This window comes from Pseudophryne corroboree, chromosome 2 (genome assembly GCF_028390025.1).
Source record: "Pseudophryne corroboree isolate aPseCor3 chromosome 2, aPseCor3.hap2, whole genome shotgun sequence".
Classification (NCBI taxonomy): Eukaryota; Metazoa; Chordata; class Amphibia; order Anura; family Myobatrachidae; genus Pseudophryne; species Pseudophryne corroboree.
In genome coordinates this window covers 392,999,791-393,024,020 of record NC_086445.1, presented here as the reverse complement: position 1 = coordinate 393,024,020, position 24,230 = coordinate 392,999,791, and the positions used below count along the sequence as shown (strand labels likewise).

The 24,230-nt window shown below is 46.1% G+C and overlaps 1 protein-coding gene across 2 annotated transcripts in view; it reads right to left on the bottom strand.

Annotated features, from left to right (window-relative positions):
* ATP10A (ATPase phospholipid transporting 10A (putative)) overlaps positions 1–24,230 on the bottom strand; it is a 483,218-nt gene that overhangs the window by 72,844 nt on the left and 386,144 nt on the right. For both annotated transcript variants that reach the window (XM_063953310.1, XM_063953309.1), the window contains exon 12: positions 23,545–23,671. In XM_063953310.1, coding sequence (XP_063809380.1) covers positions 23,545–23,671 — 127 coding nt within the window. The remainder of the gene's footprint in view (positions 1–23,544; positions 23,672–24,230) is intronic.

Genomic DNA, 24,230 nt, shown 5'->3' with positions numbered 1-24,230 from the left:
ATGATACCTGATCCCACCAGTGCCTTGTTTCCTCTACACATAAATTTTCTAGTTTATTAAATAAACCATGCATATCCTCCAAATTTTCATCCCTCTCCATGGGTTGCATTTCATCCGACCCTTTTAAATACACACTACGTCTTTCCAATCGTTCAGCTATGCACTTAAGAGCTGCCATAATCTACAGTTCCCTATGTTACCTGCTGCCCGAGATGAAATTATCTAAAGCAATTCACCAAAATACCACACTGTGCGTATATACAGCCGCCCACACACTCGTGGGTGTATGGACAAGTGTATATACCCTCCGGCGCCAGTACCTACCAGAAAGATGGTGATTGAATAATGGTGTGATCTGCTGCTCCTAATTATAAGGATAATTGCATTCCTTATATAAGACAAAAACAACACTAACTGCAGGGATATAACCCCCTGTAGATAAAGAGGAGCGCTGACCACACCAATTAAAGGAGACAATTAAAAATGTTCACAGTAAAAAATATATTCATTTATTAACATACACTGCTGCAGCATAAATAGCACTTAATCAATCCATGATATAATAAGAATTTACTCACCGGTAATTCTATTACTCGTAGTCCGTAGTGGATGCTGGGTACTCCGTAAGGACCATGGGGTATAGACGGGCTCCGCAGGAGACTGGGACTCTTAAAAGAAAGATTAGGTACTATATCTGGTGTGCACTGACTCCTCCCTCTATGCCCCTCCTCCAGACCTCAGTTAGGGAAACTGTGCCCGGAAGAGCTGACATTACTAGGAAAGGATTTGGAATCCAGGGTAAGACTCATACCAGCCACACCAATCACACCGTACAACTCGTGATAACTATACCCAGTTAACAGTATGAACAATAACTGAGCCTCTATCAACAGATGGCTCATACAATAACCCTTTAGTTAAGCAATAACTATATACATGTATTGCAGAGAGTCCGCACTTGGGACGGGCTCCCAGCATCCACTACGGACTACGAGAAAACAAGAATTTACTTACCGATAATTCTATTTCTCGTAGTCCGTAGTGGATGCTGGGAACTCCGTAAGGACCATGGGGAATAGCGGCTCCGCAGGAGACTGGGCACAAAAGTAAAGCTTTAGGACTACCTGGTGTGCACTGGCCCCTCCCCCTATGACCCTCCTCCAAGCCTCAGTTAGGATACTGTGCCCGGACGAGCGTACACAATAAGGAAGGATTCATGAATCCTGGGTAAGACTCATACCAGCCACACCAATCACACCGTACAACTTGTGATATGAACCCAGTTAACAGCATGATAACAGAGGAGCCTCTGGAAAGATGGCTCACAATAACAATAACCCGAATTAGTTAACAATAACTATGTACAAGTATTGCAGACAATCCGCACTTGGGATGGGCGCCCAGCATCCACTACGGACTACGAGAAATAGAATTATCGGTAAGTAAATTCTTATTTTCTCTGACGTCCTAGTGGATGCTGGGAACTCCGTAAGGACCATGGGGATTATACCAAAGCTCCCAAACGGGCGGGAGAGTGCGGATGACTCTGCAGCACCGAATGAGAGAACTCCAGGTCCTCCTCAGCCAGGGTATCAAATTTGTAGAATTTAGCAAACGTATTTGCCCCTGACCAAGTAGCTGCTCGGCAAAGTTGTAGAGCCGAGACCCCTGGGGCAGCCGCCCAAGAAGAGCCCACCTTCCGTATGGAATGGGCTTTTACAGATTTTGGCTGTGGCAGGCCTGCCACAGAATGTGCAAGCTGAATTGTACTACAAATCCAACGAGCAATAGTCTGCTTAGAAGCAGGAGCACCCAGCTTGTTGGGTGCATACAGAATAAACAGCGAGTCAGATTTTCGGACTCCAGCCGTCCTGGAAACATATATTTTCAGGGCCCTGACTACGTCCAGTAACTTGGAGTCCTCCAAGTCCCTAGTAGCCGCAGGCACCACAATAGGTTGGTTCAAATGAAACGATGATACCACCTTAGGGAGAAATTGGGGACGAGTCCTCCATTCTGCCCTTTCCATATGGAAGATCAGATATGGGCTTTTACATGACAAAGCCGCCAATTCTGACACACGCCTAGTCCAAGCTAAGGCCAAAAGCATGACCACTTTCCACGTGAGATATTTTAGCTCCACGGTCTTAAGTGGCTCAAACCAGTGGGATTTTAGGAATCCAACACACGTTAAGATCCCAAGGTGCCACTGGAGGCACAAAAGGGGCTGAATATGCAGCACCCCTGTAACAACGTCCGAACTTCAGGCAGTGAAGCCAGTTCTTTTTGAGAGAAAAAGGGATAGGGCCGAAATCTTGGCCTTTATGGATCCTAATTTTAGGCCCATAGTCACTCCTGACTGTAGGAAGTGCAGGAATCGACTCCCCTGGAATTCCTCTGTAGGGCCTTCCCGGCCACACACCAAGCAACCTATTTTCGCCATATACAGTGAAAAAGTCTTGCTGTCACGTCTTTCCTAGCCTTTATCAGCGTAGGAATAACTGCATCCGGAATGCCCTTTTCCGCTAGGATCCGGCGTTCAACCGACATGCCGTCCAACGCAGCCGCGGTAAGTCTTGGATCAGACAGGGTCCCTGTTGCAACATGTCCTGACTGAGAGGCAGAGGCCATGGGTCCTCTGAGAGCATTTCTTGCAGTTCCGGGTACCGAGTCCTTCTTGGCCAATCCGGAGCAAAGAATATTGTTCACACTCCTCCGTTTATTACAATTCTCAGCCCTTGGGTCTGAGAGGAAGAGGAGGGAATATATAGAGCGACTGGAACACCCACGGTGTTACTAGTGCGACCACAGCTATCGCCTGAGAGTCCCTTGACCCAGCGTAAAACCTTTTTTATCTTTTTATTGAGGTGGGACGCCATGTAGTCCACCTGAGGCAGTTTCCATCAATTTGCAAAACTGCGTGAAGACTTCCTGATGAAGTCACCACTTTCTCGGGTGGAGGTCGTGTCCACTCCCAGAATGAACACTGCTGACAGTGCGCTTACTTGATTCTCCGCCCAGCGAAGAATTCTGGTGGCTTCTACCCTTGCCACCCTGCTCCTTGTGCCGCCCGGCGGTTTACATGAGCCCCTGCGGTCTGACTGGATCAGAACCGGTTGGTCGCGAAGCAGGAACTCCGCTTGACTTAGGGCGTTGTATATGGCCCTTAGTTCCAGGATATTGATGTGAAGGCAAGTCTGTTGGCTTGACCACAACCTTGGAATTTTCTTCCCTGTGTAACTGCCCCCCACCCTCGGAGGCTTGCATCCGTGGTCACCAGGACCCAGTTCTGAATCCGGATCTGCGTCCCTCGAGAAGGTGAGCACTCCGCAGCCACCACAGGAGAGACACCCTGGTCCTGGGGGATAGGGTGATTAACCGATGCATCTGAAGATGTGATCCGGACCACTTGTCCAGTAAGTTCCATTGTCCTTGCATGGAACCAGCCGAAGGGGATGGCCTCGTATGATGCCATCATCCTTCCCAGGACTCGAGTGCAGTGATGCACTGACACCTGTTTTGGTTTCAATAGATTCCTGACCAGTGTCATGAGCTCCTGAGCTCTCTCTATCGGGAGATAAACCCTCTTCTGGTCTGTGTCTAGGATCATGCCTAGGCGAGGCAGATGAGCTGTAGGAACCAACTGCGACTTCGGAATATATAGAATCCAGTCGTGTTGCCGTTTCACTTCCAGAGAAGGTGATACGCTGTCCAGCAACTGCTCTCTTGATCTCGCTTTTATGAGGAGATCATCCAAGTATGTGATAATAGTGACACCTTGCTTCCGCAGGAGCACCATCATATCCGCCATTACCTTGGTGAAATTGGTAATGACAATCCCGTACCGCAATTCTGAGGTACGCCTGATGAGGTGGCTAAATGGGGACACGAAGGTATGCATCCCTTATGTCCCGATTCATTTCAGGCTTGCAATGACCGCTCTTAGCGATTCCATCTTGAACCTGAACCTTTTCAGGTATATGTTCAGGGATTTTAATTCAATATGGGTCTAACCGAACAGTCTGGTTTAGGGATTATAACATGGTCGAATAATAACACCCTCTTGTTGAAGGAGGGGACCCTTGACCACCACCTGTTGAAGATACAATTTACGAATTGCAGTTAACACTGGCTCCCTCTCTTGGGGGGAAGCCCGCCGGGTCCTCAGTGAGGGGGCATCTTCTCACAGTCCAGCCTGTATCCCTGCGATACAATTTCTATTGCCCAGGGATCTAACAGGGAGTGAACCCACTTGTGGCTGAACTTACGAAGGCGTGTCCCCACTGGGCCTAGCTCCGCCTGTGGAGCCCCAGCGACATGCGGTGGATTTTTGTAGAGGCCAGGGAGGACTTCTGTTCCTGGGGACTAGCTGTGTTGTACAGCTTCTTTCCTCTGCCCCCGGCTCTGACAAGAAAGGACGCACCTCAGACTTTCTTGTTTCTTTATTCGAAAAGCTGCATTTAATAATGTCGTGCTTTCCTAGGCTGTGCAGGAATATAAGGCAAAATATCAGAATTACCAGCTATAGCTGTGGAGACCAGGCCCGAGAACCTTTCTCCACACAATCCTCAGCCTTCCATATGCCTCTTAAGTCGGCATCATCTGTCCAATGTATATTCTACAGGACACGTCAAGCAGAAATCGACATAGCTTTTGTCTCTAGGACCCAGTATACTCATGTCCCTTTGGGCATGCTTTATAATTATACAGGTTGAGTATCCCATATCCAAATATTCCGAAATACGGAATATTCCGAAATACGGACTTTTTTGAGTGAGAGTGAGATAGTGAAATCTTTGTTTTTTTATGGCTCAATGTACACAAACTTTGTTTAATACACAAAGTTATTAAAAATATTGTATTAAATGACCTTCAGGCTGTGTGTATAAGGTGTATATGAAACATAAATGAATTGTGTGAATGTAGACACACTTTGTTTAATACACAAAGTTATAAAAAATATTGGCTAAAATTACCTTCAGGCTGGGTGTATAAGGTGTATATGAAACATACATGCATTCTGTGCTTAGATTTAGGTCCCATCACCATGAAATCTCATTATGGTATTCAATTATTCCAAAATACGGAAAAATCCCATATCCAAAATACCTCTGGTCCCAAGCATTTTGGATAAGGGATACTCAACCTGTATATCTATCATATTTATATGCATACTAGGGTCTCAATCTCTGCTGATAAGGTACCTGTCCACGCTGCCACAGCGCTATAAACCCATGCCGACACAATCGCCGGTCTGGGTAGTATACTAGAATGTGCACACTATCTGCAGGATCCCTGAGAATAGCTAGTGCAAACAGGACACCCAAGGGGAAGATTCTCAACACATCCTGGCCCTAGTGGGGAAAGGATACAGCCTGAGAATTCTCTTGTGGGAAGCTGCCGTCTCTTGTCTGGAGATTCCCGCTCTTTTTCCTCATGAGAGGAGGGAAATTTACCTCAGCATTCTTCCCCTTAACATGTGTACTCTCGTGTCAGGGACAGATGAGTCATCAGTGATATGCAAATCATCTTTTATTCCAATAATCATAAATTGAATATCTTTTAGCCCTCTTGGCTGTAACTTTGCATTATCGTAGTCGACAGTGGAGTTAAACTCCGTGTCGATACTTTGTTATTTTGGATAGTGAGCATAGAGAGACTCTGAAGGACTCTGTGACATAGGGACAGACCAGGGTAGATTTCCTTTCTGTTCCCTAACCTTTTGAGCAATAATTTTACCTCAGCACTTACACATATCCAAACAGGTGTCGGCGTTGTTGACGGAGACCCCCTCTCACACACTTATCCGCTCTATCACCTCCTTAGAGGAGCCTTTTACCTCAGACATGTCGACACAAGCGTACCGACACACCACACACACAGGGGATGCTCTATTTGAAGACCGTTCCCCCACCAGGCCCTTTGGAGAGACAGAGAGAGAGTATGCCAGCACACACCACAGCGCTATATAATACAGGGATGTACACTATACTGAGTGATTTTTTCCCCTATAGCAGCTTATATACACAGTTTTGCGCCTAAATTTATGTGCCCCCCCTCTCTTTTTTACCCGTTGTGTACCAGGATACTGCAGGGGAGAGCCTGGGGAGTTTCCTTCCAGCTGAGCTGTGAAGAGAAAATGGCGCCGGTGTGCTGAGGAAGAAGGCCCGGCCCCCTCAGCGGCGGGCTTCTGTCCTTTTATGTACTTTAATGGCGGGTTTAATGCACATATACAGTTTATCAGACTGTATTATGTGCTTTTCTCCAAGTAAGGTAATCTAATTGCTGCCCAGGGCGCCCCCCCCAGCGCCCTGTACCCATCAGTGACCGGAGTGTGTGGTGTGCTAAGGGAGCAATGGCGCACAGCTGCAGTGCTGTGCGCTACCTTAATGAAGACCGGAGTCTTCAGCCGCCGATTTTCAACTTCTCTTCGTTCTTCTGGCTCTGCAAGGGGGACGGCGGCGCGGCTCCGGGACCGGACGACCGAGGACTGGGCCTGTGTTCGATCCCTCTGGAGCTAATGGTGTCCAGTAGCCTTAGAAGCCCAAGCTAGCTGCAAGCAGGTAGGTTCGCTTCTCTCCCCTCAGTCCCACGTAGCAGTGAGTCTGTTGCCAGCAGATCTCACTGAAAATAAAAAACCTAACAAATACTTTCTTTTCTAGGAAGCTCAGGAGAGCCCCTAGGGTGCATCCAGCTCTGGCCGGGCACAGATACAAACTGAGGTCTGGAGGAGGGGCATAGAGGGAGGAGCCAGTGCACACCAGATATAGTACCTAATCTTTCTTTTAAGAGTGCCCAGTCTTCTGCGGAGCCCGTCTATACCCCATGGTCCTTACGGAGTACCCAGCATCCACTAGGACGTCAGAGAAATATATTTATAAACCAAAATGCAAATAATCCATATAGGACTAATAAAATTATCTGGAATTCACTAAAGTTCAGAGGCTTGGACCTTGATATTACTATATCTAGCAATGTCCACTGATTTAATTATGAACTGGCTAGGAATAGCTTTTCAAACACTTAATGTGGTGAGAGTAATAATCAGTGTACCTGCAATTACGGCTAGCTACCAGCAGAGGGAGCCTGAGCACTGTGGACAGTCCCCGTTGATACCTACTCCAGATATTCTGCAGTAAACAGATAAGCACCAGCAGAGGTAGTCAAAAATTGGGATTGTTTCAACAAATTTAATTTTGGAGGTGACACAAAGGCTAACAACGTATGGTAATTACCTATTTTAATTCAACAAATGTGTGCACACATGTTCATTTGGAACACTGACGAATTAAGGACACATGAACACATTAAGTGTTTGAAAAGCTATTCCTAGCCAGTTCATAATTAAATCAGTGGACATTGCTAGACATAGTAATATCAAGGTCCACGCCTCTGAACTATAGTGAATTCCAGATAATTTTATTAGTCCTATATGGATTTTTTGCATTTTGGTTTATAAATATATATATATCATGGATTGATTAAGTGCTATTTATGCTGCAGCATTGTATGTTAATAAATGAATATATTTTTTACTGTGAACATTTTTAATTGTCTCCTTTAATTGGTGTGGTCAGCGCTCCTTTTTATTAATAGGAATTGGTATCAAAATACTGATAAACATAGATTGACATATATAAAGTAGTAATATATTCCAGTATGTGGAAAATTGTGAGGATAAGTATATACAGGTAAAATTTGAAAAGGTCTTAATTGGAGACAAAGAAGAATGGGTAGGGAAAATTATATGCCATTGGTAATTAGGTGATATAGTTTGGAAAAAAGTAGGGGATGTACAAGTAATGATTGAATGTCATTGATTGTAGGAGGCATTAGGAGATAGAATTAGAGAGAGGTTTCTTTCATAGCCTCAGCTACAATATGATATTTTTTAATTTTTTGATTAAGGCGTTTCTGAACGCTGTCAGGTAAGGTAATTGCTTAAGGGATATGGGTGGAATGAGTGTAGGATCTTCTATGATGATCATCCATTGTGGGAGAAAAGTGAGAGAGGAGGGGACATTAAGGTGATTGTGAGACGTGGTTGTGCTGAGTAATTATGGTGTACAGATAGTAGAATCTAAATGTTAGCTATCCAAGATGTGGAGAATGTATAAGTGAAAAACATGTTGGTGATAACACATACCAAAGCTGTATTGAGGTGAATAAAAGTGAAGGAAAAAGAACCATTATGTGTTCTAGCTAGAAATGTATGCACATATTGAGTACATCTAGTGATGATATTACATAAGGGGGGTGGACGCTAGTGTGAGAGCCTACCAGATAAAGTGAATGTTAATCCTCTGGTGTATAAATTTTATATGGTGTGGATGTGTGATATAGTGAAAGAAAATTGTAAGACCATATGTATGAGGTGAGGTTTGGGAGTGAATGGAAAGCTAATAAAACTAATAAATATTATGAGGATTGTGTACCTCGCAGAAAGAGTTTTAACAAGGGTAAGTTCTTACCATAAAACTCGTTTTCTGCTGCGGGGTACACTGGGCTCCACAAGTCTGGACAATGGGGATGTCCTAAAGCAGTTCCTTATGGGAGGGGACGCACTGTAGCGGGCACAAGAACCCTGCATCCAAATGAAGCATCCTGGGAAGCGGCAGTAGCGAAGGCATAGAACCTTATGAACGTGTTCCCGGTGGACCACGTAGCCGCCTTGCACAATTGATCAAGGGTCGCACCACGTTGGGCCGCCCAAGAAGGTCCAACAGACCGAGTAGAATGGGCCGTAATATGAACAGGAGCTGACAGACCAGCCTTCACATAAGCATGCGCAATCACCATTCTAATCCACCTTTTGTGAAAGCCAAACAAAACAAAGAGAATCAGACTTTCGAATAGAAGCAGTTCTCTTCACATAGATACGGAGAGCCCGTACCACATCCAAAGACCGCTCTTTGGGAGACAAATCAGAAGAGACAAAAGCTGGAACCACAATCTCCTGATTAAGGTGGAACGAAGAAACCACCTTAGGTAAATATCCGGGACGAGTCCTAAGAACCGCCCGGTCACGGTGAAAAATCAGATATGGGGAACTACAAGACAAGGCACCCAAATCCGACACTCTTCTAGCAGAGGCAATAGCCAGCAAGAACACCACCTTAAGGGAAAGCCACTTAAAGTCAGCTGAACAAAGAGGTTCAAATGGAGGCTCCTGCAACGCCTCCAAAACCACCGACAAGTCCCAAGGAGCCACAGGCGAGACATAGGGAGGTTGGATACGCAACCCTGAGTGAAAGTATGAACATCAGGTAAAGTCGTAATTTTTCTCTGAAACCACACCGACACGGCAGAAATATGAACCTTGAGGGAGGCCAGACGCAGGCCTAAATCTAGGCCCTGCTGTAGAAAAGCCAAAAGTTTGGCTGTACTAAACTTGGAAGCGTCATAATGGTTAGATGCGCACCAAACAAAGTAGAAATGCCAGACCCGATGGTAAATCCGAGCAGAGGCCGGTTTCCAGGCCCGTAACATAGTTTTAATGACCTCTTCAGAAAAACCCTTAAGCTCTTAAGACGGAAGCTTCAAGAGCCACGCCGTCAAAGACATAGACACAGGGGCCCTGAACAAGGAGGTCTGGGCGTTGTGGAAGTAGAAGTGGACGCTCGGACGATAGGCCTTGCAGGTCTGAGAACCAGTGCCGTCTGGGCCACGCCGGAGCTATGAGAAGCAGATTTCCTTTTTCTTGCTTGAACTTCCGAATTACCCTGGGCAGGAGTGACACCGGAGGGAACACGTACGGCAGCCGAAACCTCCACGGCACCGCCAGCGCATCCACGAATGCTGCTTAAGGATCCCTTGTCCTTGCTCCGAAGACCGGAACCTTGTGATTGTGTCAAGACGCCATCATATCCACATCTGGAAGACCCCACCTTTCCACGAGGAGTTGAAACACTTCTGGATGGAGGCCCCACTCGCCGGCATGCACGTCCTGACTGAGAAAGTCCACTTCCCAATTCAGGACTCCCGGAATGAATATTGCCGGTAGATGGCGTTCTGCCCAACGTAGAATCCTTGAGGCAACCTTCATTGCCAAATGGCTTCGAGTGCCGCCTTGATGATTTATGTAAGCCACTGTGGTGGCGTTGTCCGACTGTACTTGAACAGGACGGTCCTGAATCAAATGCTGGGCTAGGTTCAACGCATTTTAGACCGCCCGCAATTCCAGAATGTTGATTGAGAGGAGAGATTCCTCCTTGGTCCACCGACCCTGCAAGCAGCACCGCGCCCCAACCTCTTAGACTGGCATCTGTCGTCAACAGGACCCAGTTGGATATCCAGAAGGGACGGCCTCTGCACAATTGTCGGTCCTGGAGCCACCAGAGCAGCGACAGATGGACCTCCGGAGTCAAAGAGATCATTTGAGACCTGATCCGGTGAGGCAGGCCGTCCCACTTGGCTAGAATCAGCTTCTGGAGGGGGCGAGAATGGAATTGAGCATACTCCACCATGTCGAATGCTGATACCATGAGGCCCAGCACCTGCATTGCCGAATGTATCGACATTTGCGGACGAGAAAGGAAGCAACGAATCCTGTCCTGAAGTTTCAGGACTTTCTCCTGAGACAAGAACAACCTCTGGTTGTGAGTGTCCAACAGCGCTCCCTGATGCACCATGCTCTGAGGAGGGACCAGGGAGGATTTCTTCCAGTTGATGAGCCACCCGTGGGCTTGTAGAACCCGGACCGTCATATCCAGATGACGCAGGAGAAGATCTGGGGAATTTGCCAGGATTAACAAGTCGTCCAGATATGGCAGTATCCTGACCCCTTGACGGCGGAGTACCACCGTCCACACCGCCATAACTTTGGTGAAGACTCGCGGAGCCGTTGTTAAACAAAAAGGTAACGCCCGAAACTGGTAATGGACGCTGCCAATAGCAAACCTCAGGTATTGTTGATGTGACACTGCTATAGGAATATGCAGGTAAGCATCCTGTATGTCCAGGGAGACCATGTAGTCCCCAGGTTCCAAGGCCAGAACTGTAGAGCGAAGGGTTTCCATACGGAACTTGGAAACCTTCACAAACTTGTTCAGTGCCTTGAGGTTGAGAATGGGCCGGGAGGACCCATTCGGTTTCGGGACTAGAAACAGCGGAGAATAGTACCCCCGGCCTTTCTGAGCAAGAGGCACCTGTACTACGACTCCTGTATCCAGGAGGGTCTGTACCACCGAATGCAGAGTGTTTGCCTTTGTCTGGTCCGACGGGACGTCTGTCTGGCAAAATCGATGAAGGGGTCGGTTTTTGAAGGCTATGGCGTAACCTCGAGTGACGACTTCCCGTACCCAGGCATCTGAAGTGGTCTTCAACCATTCCTGGGTATACCCTAGAAGCCGGCCCCCTACCCTGGGATCCCCCAGGGGGAGGCCCGCCCCGTCATGCGGCAGGCTTATCGGTCTTGGCTGCTGGCTGACGGGCAGCCCAGGCTCTTTTGGGCTTCGGCTTACCAGGTTTGGAAGTGCGGGCCTGCTTATGGTACGCCTGACCTTTTGCTTTACCTGAAGGACGAAAGGGGCGAAAGGACGTGCCTTTGGCCTTCGACACAGAAGGAGCTGTATTAGGCAGACAGGCAGTAGCCAAGTCAGCCATTATCTTATTTAAGTCCTCCCCAAACAGAATATCTCCCTTGAAAGGGAGTACCTCCAGGGTTTTTCTAGAGCCCAGATGCACAGACCAGGATCTCAGCCACAATATCCTGCGAGCCAGGACTGACGTAGTAGAGGCCTTGGCTGCTAGGATACCGGCATCAGAAGCCGCCTCTTTAATATAGTGAGAAGCTGTGACAATATAGGACAAGCATGGTCTAGCATGGTCAGAGGAGATTTCAGCTTCTAACTCCAAGGCCCATGCTTCAATAGCCTCTGCCACCCATGTAGGGTGTAAATCGCTTTTAGACAACCCTCGACACGTTTATCCGTAGGCTCTTTTAGAGAGGTGACGGTAGTGACAGGTAGAGCTGAGGAAACCACCATCCTAGCCACATGTGAGTCTACTGGAGGAGGAGTTTCCCAATTCTTAGACAGCTCTGGCGCGAGGGGATAGCGAGCCAGCATCTTCTTTTGAAGCACAAACTTCGTACCCGGGCTTTGCCAGGGTTCCTGACGTATATCCACTAGGTGGTCAGAGTGAGGTAAAACTTGTTTAATCACCTTCTGAAGCATGAACCTATCTGGTAATCATCCGTAATCTGCAGAATTAACTTAATAGCCTCCAAAAGATCAGGAACATCCACATGTGAACTACCCTCCCCATCAGCCGTATCTGAGTCAGAACCTGTGGGGTCAGTGTATGTGCTGTCTTCATCAGACGAGGTGTCAGTGACAGCAGTGGATTGTGAGGAGACGAGCGCTCGCATACAGGACCTCTTGGACTTAGGCGAGCGATGGTCAGACTTTTTAGTAGTCAGGGACTGGTTCAACTTCTTTAATTGAGCAGATAAATCGTCCGCCCACTGCGGTTTAGCTGCAGGGACCGCATACGGTTGTACCGGCATTGGGGGTCCCATAGGGGGTGTTAGTTTATGAACTAGCGTATGCAGAAGCGTGGAAAAAGCGGCCCACGGAGGGTCAGCATGTGCCTCCGTTGCCACAGTCCCACTGGGGGACAAGGAGCCCCCAGAACCAGAGCCCACAGCTGCTATATTCTCCCCATATATGCCTGTGGCTTCAGCAACACCAGCAGTGTGTTCCGCCCCAGAACCGTTACCCTCAGAAGCAGACATGATATAACTTGCAGTATGAGGTAACACAGTACAATTATTAGCAGCACTATATCCCTAAACCCAAACCCCTGCGCAGTGTAGTCAGCACCAGCAGAGATAAAGGAGAGATATGGTGACTAAATCACAGAGAAAAATACGTAATACACTATATCTTTGTGAAAATCCTATATTAGATAACACCTGACGCACCAAGCCCCCTCAGGTTATAGAATATAGGGATAGCAAGTTGAGCGAAAGACACGAGATGGACACCAGTCAGCTATCAATGCACACACAAATAGTCACAGTTTGTACAATGCAGAGGTTATTACAGACAATAATACTGCACTGGACTAGCTTACACAGCTATATAGTCAATAGATATAACACTACACAGTAAGAGACTGGATGTATATCACAGGGTAATTGTACTATAAACCCCTGACTAAATGCACTCTTTCTTACTAACACTGACTAAAAAGGCAGGTAGAATACTTAAGTGTCATATAAAGGCACAGCGCTGACAACCAGGCGGCTTTACATAGGAGGATTTGCCCAAGCAGTCCCAGGAACAGTGAGCTGAGGAGTAATGGAGCCGCAGACACTGACAGGGAGTGAGGGAAGACAGAGATGCAGCTCCAGGGCAGGAACACTTGCTGGAAATGGCGCCCTGGGGCTGGGGGAGGGGCATCAGGGTAAAACCACCGGGTACTGTGGGCGATATTAAAATAGGTTTTAAGAGAAAACCTGACCTGCGCCCATGCCCTGGTGATCTAGTGGGATCGCCTGTATCCACAGTGTCCACCGCCAGCGCGCGCGTCCCGCCTCCCACTGACCGCGCCGGATCGCGATAAAGACAGGGTCCGTGAGCGGGACCAACTTACCACCTCCCGAAGCGCGGCCAACCGCGATCCTGGAGAGCCCCAGCAGTGTGTCTAACATGAAGAAAACCGGAGCCTCCCCTGTAGGTACCCGGCAACCAGGGCTTGGGAGTGTACAGCGACGCTGGGGAGAGCTGGAGCTGCAGCAGTAAATGTCACAAGATATTTACCACCGCTGCTGCCCTTGAAGTCTTCACTTTTTACATCATAAAAAGCTTCTCTCAGGGCTGCTTGGAGCAGCCCCTCTGTTAAGTGCCTGCTTACTGCAGCACCAACTGACAAACTGAGCTCCTGTGCTGGGAGGCGGGGTGATGTAGGAGGCGGCGCTGTGCATTCTGGGAACAGTCAAAGCTTTGAGCCTGTTGGTGCCTCGGATCAAGATTCTACTCTACACCCCATTGTCCAGACTTGTGGAGCCCAGTGTACCCCGCAGCAGAAAGGTTGTTTTTTTAGCATGGGTGTCACAAGGGCATGTCTGAAAAAGGAGGGGAAGATATCAAATGGGTAGGTGAAGGATAAAGTAAGGCAAAAGCAGGCATGTGGAAAGAGGCAGCGAAGAACATGGGCAGGTATTATGTTAAGGGTGGCATGTGAAAGGGAAGAGGAGAAAATGATGCAGACTATCTACAAAAAACAGGTGGAATAGAGGAACAGGGCAGCAGTGAGGACATAAGGGCTGAGAAAAAATAAGAATTTACTTACCGATAATTCTATTTCTCGGAGTCCGTAGTGGATGCTGGGGTTCCTGAAAGGACCATGGGGAATAGCGGCTCCGCAGGAGACAGGGCACAAAAAAGTAAAGCTTTTACCAGATCAGGTGGTGTGCACTGGCTCCTCCCCCTATGACCCTCCTCCAGACTCCAGTTAGGTACTGTGCCCGGACGAGCGTACACAATAAGGGAGGCAATTTGAATCCCGGGTAAGACTCATACCAGCCACACCAATCACACCGTACAACTTGTGATCTAAACCCAGTTAACAGTATGATAACAGAAAGAGCCTCTTAAAGATGGCTCCTTAACAATATAACCCGAATTTGTTAACAATAACTATGTACAGTATTGCAGATAATCCGCACTTGGGATGGGCGCCCAGCATCCACTACGGACTCCGAGAAATAGAATTATCGGTAAGTAAATTCTTATTTTCTCTATCGTCCTAAGTGGATGCTGGGGTTCCTGAAAGGACCATGGGGATTATACCAAAGCTCCCAAACGGGCGGGAGAGTGCGGATGACTCTGCAGCACCGAATGAGAGAATTCCAAGTCCTCTTTTGCCAGGGTATCAAATTTGTAGAATTTTACAAACGTGTTTTCCCCCGACCACGTAGCTGCTCGGCAGAATTGTAATGCCGAGACCCCTCGGGCAGCCGCCCAAGATGAGCCCACCTTCCTTGTGGAATGGGCCTTAACAGATTTAGGCTGTGGCAGGCCTGCCACAGAATGAGCAAGTTGAATTGTGTTACAAATCCAACGAGCAATCGTCTGCTTAGAAGCAGGGGCACCCAACTTGTTGGGTGCATATAGTATCAACAGCGAGTCAGATTTTCTGACTTCAGCCGTCCTTGAAATGTATATTTTTAAGGCTCTGACAACGTCCAACAACTTGGAGTCCTCCAAGTCGCCAGTGGCCGCAGGCACCACAATAGGTTGGTTCAGGTGAAACGCTGATACCACCTTAGGGAGAAAATGCGGACGAGTCCTCAGTTCTGCCCTATCCGAATGGAAGATTAGATAAGGGCTTTTATAAGATAAAGCCGCCAATTCAGATACTCTCCTGGCGGAAGCCAGGGCCAGTAACATAGTCACTTTCCATGTGAGATATTTAAAATCCACCTTTTTCAATGGTTCAAACCAATGGGATTTGAGGAAATCTAAAACTACATTTAGATCCCACGGTGCCACCGGAGGCAACACAGGAGGCTGTATATGCAGTACTCCTTTAACAAAAGTCTGTACCTCAGGAACTGAGGCCAATTCTTTTTGGAAGAATATTGACAGGGCCGAAATTTGAACCTTAATAGATCTCAATTTGAGACCCATAGACAATCCTGATTGTAGGAAATGTAGGAAACGACCCAGTTGAAATTCCTCCGTCGGAACACTCCGATCCTCGCACCACGCGACATATTTTCGCCAAATGCGGTGATAATGTTTCGCGGTGACTTCCTTCCTTGCCTTAATCAAGGTAGGAATGACTTCTTCTGGAATGCCTTTCCCTTTTAGGATCTGGCGTTCAACCGCCATGCCGTCAAACGCAGCCGCGGTAAGTCTTGAAAGAGACAGGGACCCTGTTGTAGCAGGTCCCTTCTCAGAAGTAGAGGGCACGGGTCGTCCGTGACCAACTCTTGAAGTTCCGGGTACCAAGTCCTTCTTGGCCAATCCGGAGCCACTAGTATTGTTCTTACTCCTCTTCACCGTATAATCTTCAATACCTTTGGTATGAGAGGCAGAGGAGGAAACACATATACTGATTTGTACACCCAAGGTGTTACCAGTGCGTCCACAGCTATTGCCTGTGGATCTCTTGACCTGGCGCAATACTTGTCCAGTTTCTTGTTGAGGCGAGACGCCATCATGTCTACCATTGGTCTTTCCCAACAGTTTATTAGCATGTGGAAGACTTCTGGATGAAGACCCCACTCTCCCGGGTGAATATCGTGTCTGCTGAGGAAGTCTGCTTCCCAGTTGTCCACGCCCGGGAAGAACACTGCTGACAGTGCTATTACGTGATTTTCCGCCCAGCGAAGAATCTTGGCAGCTTCTGCCATTGCACTCCTGCTTCTTGTGCCGCCCTGTCTGTTTACATGGGCGACCGCCGTGATGTTGTCCGACTGAATCAACACCGGTTTTCCTTGCAGGAGTGGTTCCGCCTGGCTTAGAGCATTTTAGATTGCTCTTAGTACCAGAATGTTTATGTGAAGAGACTTTTCCAGGTTCGTCCATACCCCCTGGAAGTTTCTTCCTTGTGTGACTGCTCCCCAGCCTCTCAGGCTGGCGTCCGTGGTCACCAGGATCAAATCCTGTATGCCGAATCTGCGGCCCTCCAATAGATGAGCCTTTTGCAACCACCACAGAAGATATACCCTTGTCCTTGGCGACAGGGTTATTCGCAGGTGCATCTGAGGATGCGACCCTGACCATTTGTCCAACAGATCCCTTTGGAAAATTCTTGCATGGAATCTGCCGAATGGAATTGCTTCGTAAAAAGCCACCATTTTTCCCAGGACTCTTGTGCATTGATGTACAGACACCTTTCCTGGTTTTAGGAGGTTCCTGACAGGTCGGATAACTCCTTGGCTTTTTCCTCGGGAAGAAAAACCTTTTTCTGAACCGTGTCCAGAATCATCCCTAGGAACAGCAGACGTATCGTCGGAAAACAGCTGCGATTCTTGGAATATTTAGAATCCAGTCGTGCCGTCGAAGAACTACTTTAGATAGTGCTCTTCCGACCTCCAACTGTTCTCTGGAACTTGCCCTTTTTAGGTCGTGCAAGTAAGGGATAATTTAGATGCCTTTTTTCTTTGAAGAAACATCTTTTCGGCCATTACCTTGGTAAAAAGGCCCGGGGTGCCGTGGATAATTCAAACGGCATCGTCTGAAACTGATATTGACAGTTCTGTACCACGAACCAGAGGTACCCTTGATGAGAAGGACAAAATTTGGACATGGAGGTAATCCTTGATGTCCAGGGACACCATATAGTCCCCTTTTTTCCGGTTCGCTATCACTGCTCTGAGTGACTTTATCTCGATTTGAACCTTTTATGTAAGTGTTCAAAACATTTTAGATTTAGACTATGTGTCACCAAGCCGTCTGGCTTCAGTCCCACCATATAGTGTGGAAAAATAATACCCTTTTCCTTGTCGTAGGAGGGGTACTTTGATTATCACCTGCTGGATATACAGCTTGTGAATTGTTTCCAATGCTGCCTCCCTGTCGGAGGGAGCCGTTGGTAAAGCAGACTTCAGGAACCTGCGAGGAGAAGATGTCTCGACTCTCCAATCTTTACCCCTGGGATAATACTCGTACGATCTAGGGGTCAACTTGCGAGTGATCCCACTGCGCCCTGAGACTCTTGAGACTACCCCCCCACCTTGAGTCCGCTTGCACGGCCCCAGCGTCATGCTGAGGACTTGGCAGACGCGGTGGAGGGCTTCTTTTCCTGGGAAAGGGCTGCCTGCTGCTCTGGGCAGATATGACTGGCCTTTTGCCTGCATACCCTCATGGGAAAGGAAAGATTGAGGCTGAAAAGACGGTGTCTTTTTTAGCTGAGATGTAACTTGGGGTAAAAAAGGTTGGATTTCCCAGCTGTTGCTGTGGTCCCCAGGTCCGATGGACCGACCCCCAAATAACTCCTTCCCTTTATACAGCAATACTTCCATCTGCCGTATGGGATCTGTATCACCTGACCACTGTCGTGTCCCTGACATCTTCTGGGAGATATGGACAACGCACTTATCTTGATGCCAGAGAGCAAATATCCCTCTGTGCATCTCACATACATATATATAGAATGCATCCTATTAAATGCTCTACATGAATAAAATATTTTCAGTCAGGGAATCCGACCAAGCCAACCCAGCACTGCATCTCCAGGCTGATGGCGATCGCTGGTCGCAGTATAACCACCGTATGTGTGTATATACTTTTTAGGATATTTTTCCAGCTTCCTATCAGCTGGCTCCTTGAGGGCGGCCGTATCTGGAGACGGTAACGCCACTTGATAAGCGTGTGAGCGCCTTATCACCCTAAGGGGTGTTTCCCAACGTACCCTAATTTCTGGCGGGAAAGGGTATAACGCCAATATTTGCTATCGGGGTAACCCTACGCATCCTCACACACTTCATTTTATTTTATCTGATTCAGGAAAAACTACAGGTAGTTTTTTCACTCCCACATAATACCCTTTCTTGTGGTACTTGTAGTATCAGAAACACGTAACACCTCCTTCATTGCCCTTAACGTGTGGCCCTAATGAGAAATACGTTTGTTTATTCACCGTCGACACTGTATTCAGTGTCCGTGTCTGTGTCGACCGACTGAGGTAAATGGGCGTTTTTAAAACCCCTGACGGTGTTTCTGAGACGCCTGGACCGGTCCTAATAGATTGTCGGCCGTCTCATGTCGTCAACCGACCTTGCAGCGTGTTGACATTCTCACGTAATTCTCTAAATAAGCCATCCATTCCGGTGTCGACTCCCTAGAGAGTGACATCACCATTACAGGCAATTTCTCCGCCTCCTCACCAACATCGTCCTCATACATGTCGACACACACGTACCGACACATAGCACACACACCGGGAATGCTCTGACAGAGGACAGGACCCACTAGCCCTTTGGGGAGACAGAGGGAGAGTCTGCCAGCACACACCAAAAACGCTATAATTATATAGGGACAACCTTATATAAGTGTTTCTCCCTTATAGCATCTTTTATATATATACAATATCGCCAAAATCAGTGCCCCCCCTCTCTGTTTTAACCCTGTTTCTGTAGTGCAGTGCAGGGGAGAGCCTGGGAGCCTTCTCTCCAGCTTTTCTGTGAGAGAAAATGGCGCTGTGTGCTGAGGAGATAGGCCCCGCCCCTTTTTCGGCGGGCTCGTCTCCCGCTATTTTTGAAGTTAGGCAGGGGTTAAATATCTCCATATAGCCTCTGTGGGCTATATGTGAGGTATTTTTTGCCTCTAATAAGGTTTTTATTTGCCTCTCAGAGCGCCCCCCCCAGCGCTCTGCACCCTCAGTGACTGTTGTGTGAAGTGTGCTGAGAGGAAAATGGCGCACAGCTGCAGTGCTGTGCGCTACCTTTATGAAGACTCAGGAGTCTTCAGCCGCCGATTTTGGACCTCTTCTCTCTTCAGCGTCTGCAAGGGGGCCGGCGGCGCGGCTCCGGTGACCATCCAGGCTGTACCTGTGATCGTCCCTCTGGAGCTAGTGTCCAGTAGCCAAGCAGCAAATCCACTCTGCACGCAGGTGAGTTCACTACTTCTCCCCTAAGTCCCTCGTTGCAGTGATCCTGTTGCCAGCAGGACTCACTGTAAAGTAAAAAACCTAAGCTAAACTTTCTCTAAGCAGCTCTTTAGGAGAGCCACCTAGATTGCACCCTTCTCGTTCGGGCACAAAATCTAACTGGAGTCTGGAGGAGGGTCATAGGGGGAGGAGCCAGTGCACACCACCTGATCTGGTAAAAGCTTTACTTTTTTGTGCCCTGTCTCCTGCGGAGCCGCTATTCCCCATGGTCCTTTCAGGAACCCCAGCATCCACTTAGGACGATAGAGAAAGTCCGGTGAAGTAGGTTGGAAAGGGTGAGAAGACAGAAAGGAGGGAGTTGGGCGAGATGCTACTGATACTACATGTTACAACTTATGGACTGAATTTTGGTGGTGAAGAGAGTGGCAAAGTCGTGAAAGCGACATCCCTTCTCTGCGGCGCCCTGCACCTCCGTCTTGGCGCATCTCCCCACCAGTGACAGAGCAGCACCGTAACAGGAGAGAACAAAGCTGAAGTGAAAGAAATTTGCGTGGAAGTATTACTTCCTCCAGAGGCATTAGTGGCGCACAATGCCATTTTTAAATAACAGTGATTTCTACAAGCTGTATAAAGGTATCATGGATTATATGAAATTAGACCCCAGAAAATAATAATTTACTGTGATCTGCTTTCCTGATCCCTCGTATAATAATGGAAGCTTAAAACTCGAAAGAACAATATTTACAAATTTGTATTAAACATTTTTCAAATTACAAAATACATGGATGTAAAACAATGTTTTCTATTTAAAGCTGTATTTCTTAAATGCTGACTTATCACCGAGCTGATGCTTCCAATTAATGAAGCTCCCCACCCCCCAAAAACTGCATGCAGAAATTGTTTCTGCAAGGATTTCTGTTTAGGTAGTAAAGCACCATCAAATCTGTTTGTCAACCATTCTAATATGGCCGCTAAAAATGTTAGCGAGAGGACCAGTAGAAAGCTGCAGAATAAAAAAACGGAGGACCAGCTGTAAAATCTATTTCATCATACAATTCCTAGGGTTCTCAGGGGAAGAAGCAGCATTTTAAACTGTATAGGCATAACCTGAATTGCATCTTAAACCCCCCCCCCCCCCCCCCCAAAAAAAAAAAAAAAAAAAACACTACTGTAATTTTAAGTCTTTATAAAACGCACTTTTACCATTTTATGGTAAAGTTAAATAGATACGATCCATTCCAAATGTACAATATTGTATGGAGAGCAGCAATGTTTCTATATGAATGAGATGGGTTGTCTTCAGTATGCCGACTGTCGGGATCCCGGCGCACAGTATATTGGCGCCGGAATCCCGACAGTCGGCATACCGACACTTTCTCCCTCGTGGGGGTCCATGACCCCCCTGGAGGGAGAATAAAAAAGCGTGGCGCAAGGGGCTCATTTGCGCTCACCACGCTGTCGGTATGCCGGCGGTCGGGCTTCAGTTTGCTGGTCGTCGGGACCCCGGCCGCCGGCATACCATACTACACCCGAATGAGATGAATGTTATGTCAGTGATTCAACTCGTTCCTTCAAACATTTTTAGAAGTATTTTCTATTAACAATTTAACCACCCACTACCTTCTGAAATCTAACAAACCTGGCCAAGTCGGTGCTTTACCGAGAATGTATAATCTATCACATCACTCCTTGTCCTAGTGAAGTTTACCACAACACACACAGGCTCATTTTAGTAAGAAGACCGTAACTTACCATTATGGGGTATATGCAATTGCGGTCGAATTCACGAAAATGTTGAAAAACGGGACATTTTCGCCAAAAAAAAAAATTCGACAATGCAATACAGTACTTTTTGCAAAAAAAACGGCGATTCCAAATTCGACTTTTTGAAATTCGACATTTGTCAAATTCGACATTTCTGCAATGGTACAAATGTGGCAATTCGACAAAAGTATATTCAATTGAAGATTGTAAATTCGACAACAGTGCTTTTAGACAGTAAATTCGTCATTTTCAATCTGCCACACTTTGCTGGCGGAATCTAATAAAATTTTTTAAAAACATGTTTTTTTTGTGTTTTTTTTATTGGTAATAGCATATCTATTTATATTAGAAGGGATTAGGTACTTGGTTTGTCTATTTAGGAGGCACAAGTATTATTTATGTGCTGGTTGTTAAAATACGGGGGATTCCCTGTCATTTTTTCCCCCGTATTTTGGCAACCAGGACCGACTTAAAGAGCCCGAGGCTGGTTATGCTTAGGAGGGGGGACCCCACGCAATTTTTTTCGGGTTTTTTACTGTTTTTTGACCATTTTTAAAAATCGGATCAAAATCCGTCAAATCGGCCGTTTTTCGACAGCGGGACTGTCTAATCCGTTTTTTATTGAATATGTCGAATTCCGGCACCCACCTGCCGGAATTCGACGGTCGAATTGTGTCGAATTAAAAAATGGGCGAAAAATTGCCGCAATTCGCCCGCAATTGCATATACCCCTATGTTTTTGGAATGTGGGTGGAAACCAGACCACTCAGAGAAAGCACATAAAAGAAACCCTGAGAGAACATAAAAACTACACACACATATTGTGCCTGGTCAGAATACAACCAGGCGCTGTGTGGCAGCAACACTAATGTGCTTCTTATAAAGATTATAATATCCTGGGTTAGGGCTTCAGCAATTCATTAACTAAGAATAAAACTGCAGTTCCGCAACTATGATCACAGTATATATTTTTAGATAAAAAATATGCTATATTTATTTCTAAAATCCCTAAGAAATCAACAAATAAAACTACAAATCATGGGTTCTTTATGCTGTATTTTTAGCTCTATATTCCCAAAATGAGAAAGCCATAGATTTAACAAAACGTATAAGTATTTTTATATGCATATGAGAAACTTGCCATGTCTGCAAATTCAAATATGCTACTAACTCAGCAGATATTAAATATATTTAATACAAAAATTATTAAGACATTTCTGACTTTCCAGATGACATTAATTTTAAAATTGGCAACTAACACCAATTGTCATGATCTAGACAAGTGGTAATGAAGAGGTTACAAGCTGTCTTCACGAACTAGAATATTTTATCTTTGCAGATTATAGCCTGTCCCTGTACGGATGATGCCGTTGCACAACCATTGTAGTTATTAATCCATGTTTAGGTGGTGGTATTTTTTCACCTGCTTCACAAGTTGTTGTTTGTGCTATTTTCTAGCTTTATCATATTGTTTTTTTTGTATCAGTGTGGAATACACAATGCATACAGACCTAGGCAGTGTGATCCATTGTTTTATACAAAGACTTCAAACATCCTTAAATCTAACCTACTAAACATGTAGGTTAGATTCCTTATTCCCTGAAGTGGCCACTGTTTCAGCACTAGTGGCGAAATTCAGTTTTGTAATCTTATGGAGTGACGTACAATCGGGTCTCTCACGCCGAACTTAACAGACACAGAGGCGTACAAGTTGCACAAGGCAACTCCTGGTCACTTAGTAATATATAAATCTCAAGTAGTGTCTGCTCACATTACATATTTCTCATATTTTTAATTATGTCTGATCACAAAGAGTTGAAATGGCGCTGCTTTAGGCCAAACAGACTTGTTTATTCATCGTTTGAATCAGAAAAACCCACCAGTTATTGTTATTAAAATCTCTTCCACTCAAATGAAGGGAGAATACTACAAATTCCCTACATTCCCTTACACTGGATACACTGTGGCAATCACAAAATAATTATGTCTGACAGTTAATAGTCACATACTGTAGCTCATAGCAAATGATTCCAAGAATGCCAACTCTTAAATGGAAGTAATTAACAAAAATAGCTGGAGAGTGTACTAATTTAAATATATCTCGTTTCAAAGGTCTCTTAAATATTATCAGTTAACACTATAAATGTGCATCTTACACAATCAACGGAACAGCTTTCACCTATTCTTCTGTGAAAGGAGGATTAATAAACTCACCCAGCAAATGAAGATTGGTCTCCAGACGAACTGCAGATTGGAACAGTAGCTCTTCCCGGTTTTCTAATGAGGATTCTGCTTGTAAATGAAATTTCAACCAACAAGCATACTCCTCCTTACTGAGAACCTAGAAGAAAAAGTAATTTAAAATGTGTATTATTTATGGGGTATAATCTCCAAAGTAAACTCTACTTGCATAATATATGGTCTCTGTTTAGACACTACAAATAAGCATTGCATGAAGATGGATTAACAGTATGTTTGTTGTCTGCAAAAATATTTTTTTTATGCTAACCGCAAGATGAATCAATTTTTCTGATGAAGGGATGATTTTAACTGGTGTGGATCATTACATCTACAAGCAAAAGGTCTATAACCATTAGGTCAATCCCACAAGGTCGACATGAAACAGGTAGACAGTAGAAAAGGTCAACAGGGTTAAAAGATCAACACATGAAAAGTTTGACAGGGTCAAAAGGTCGATACAATAATTTTTAAGTTATTTTTTTGTGTGTGTGTCGTTTTCGCCATCACAGCACATGGAACCCCAATTAGTGTACTGCTTTGCTCGCCATGCTTTGTGCAAGATTACTATTCCAAATCATAGTCCACACAGGTGGTAAAGTAATAAAAAGATGAATAAAATGCTAAACCCCCCCAAAAAAAACTGTGTCGACCATTTGAAC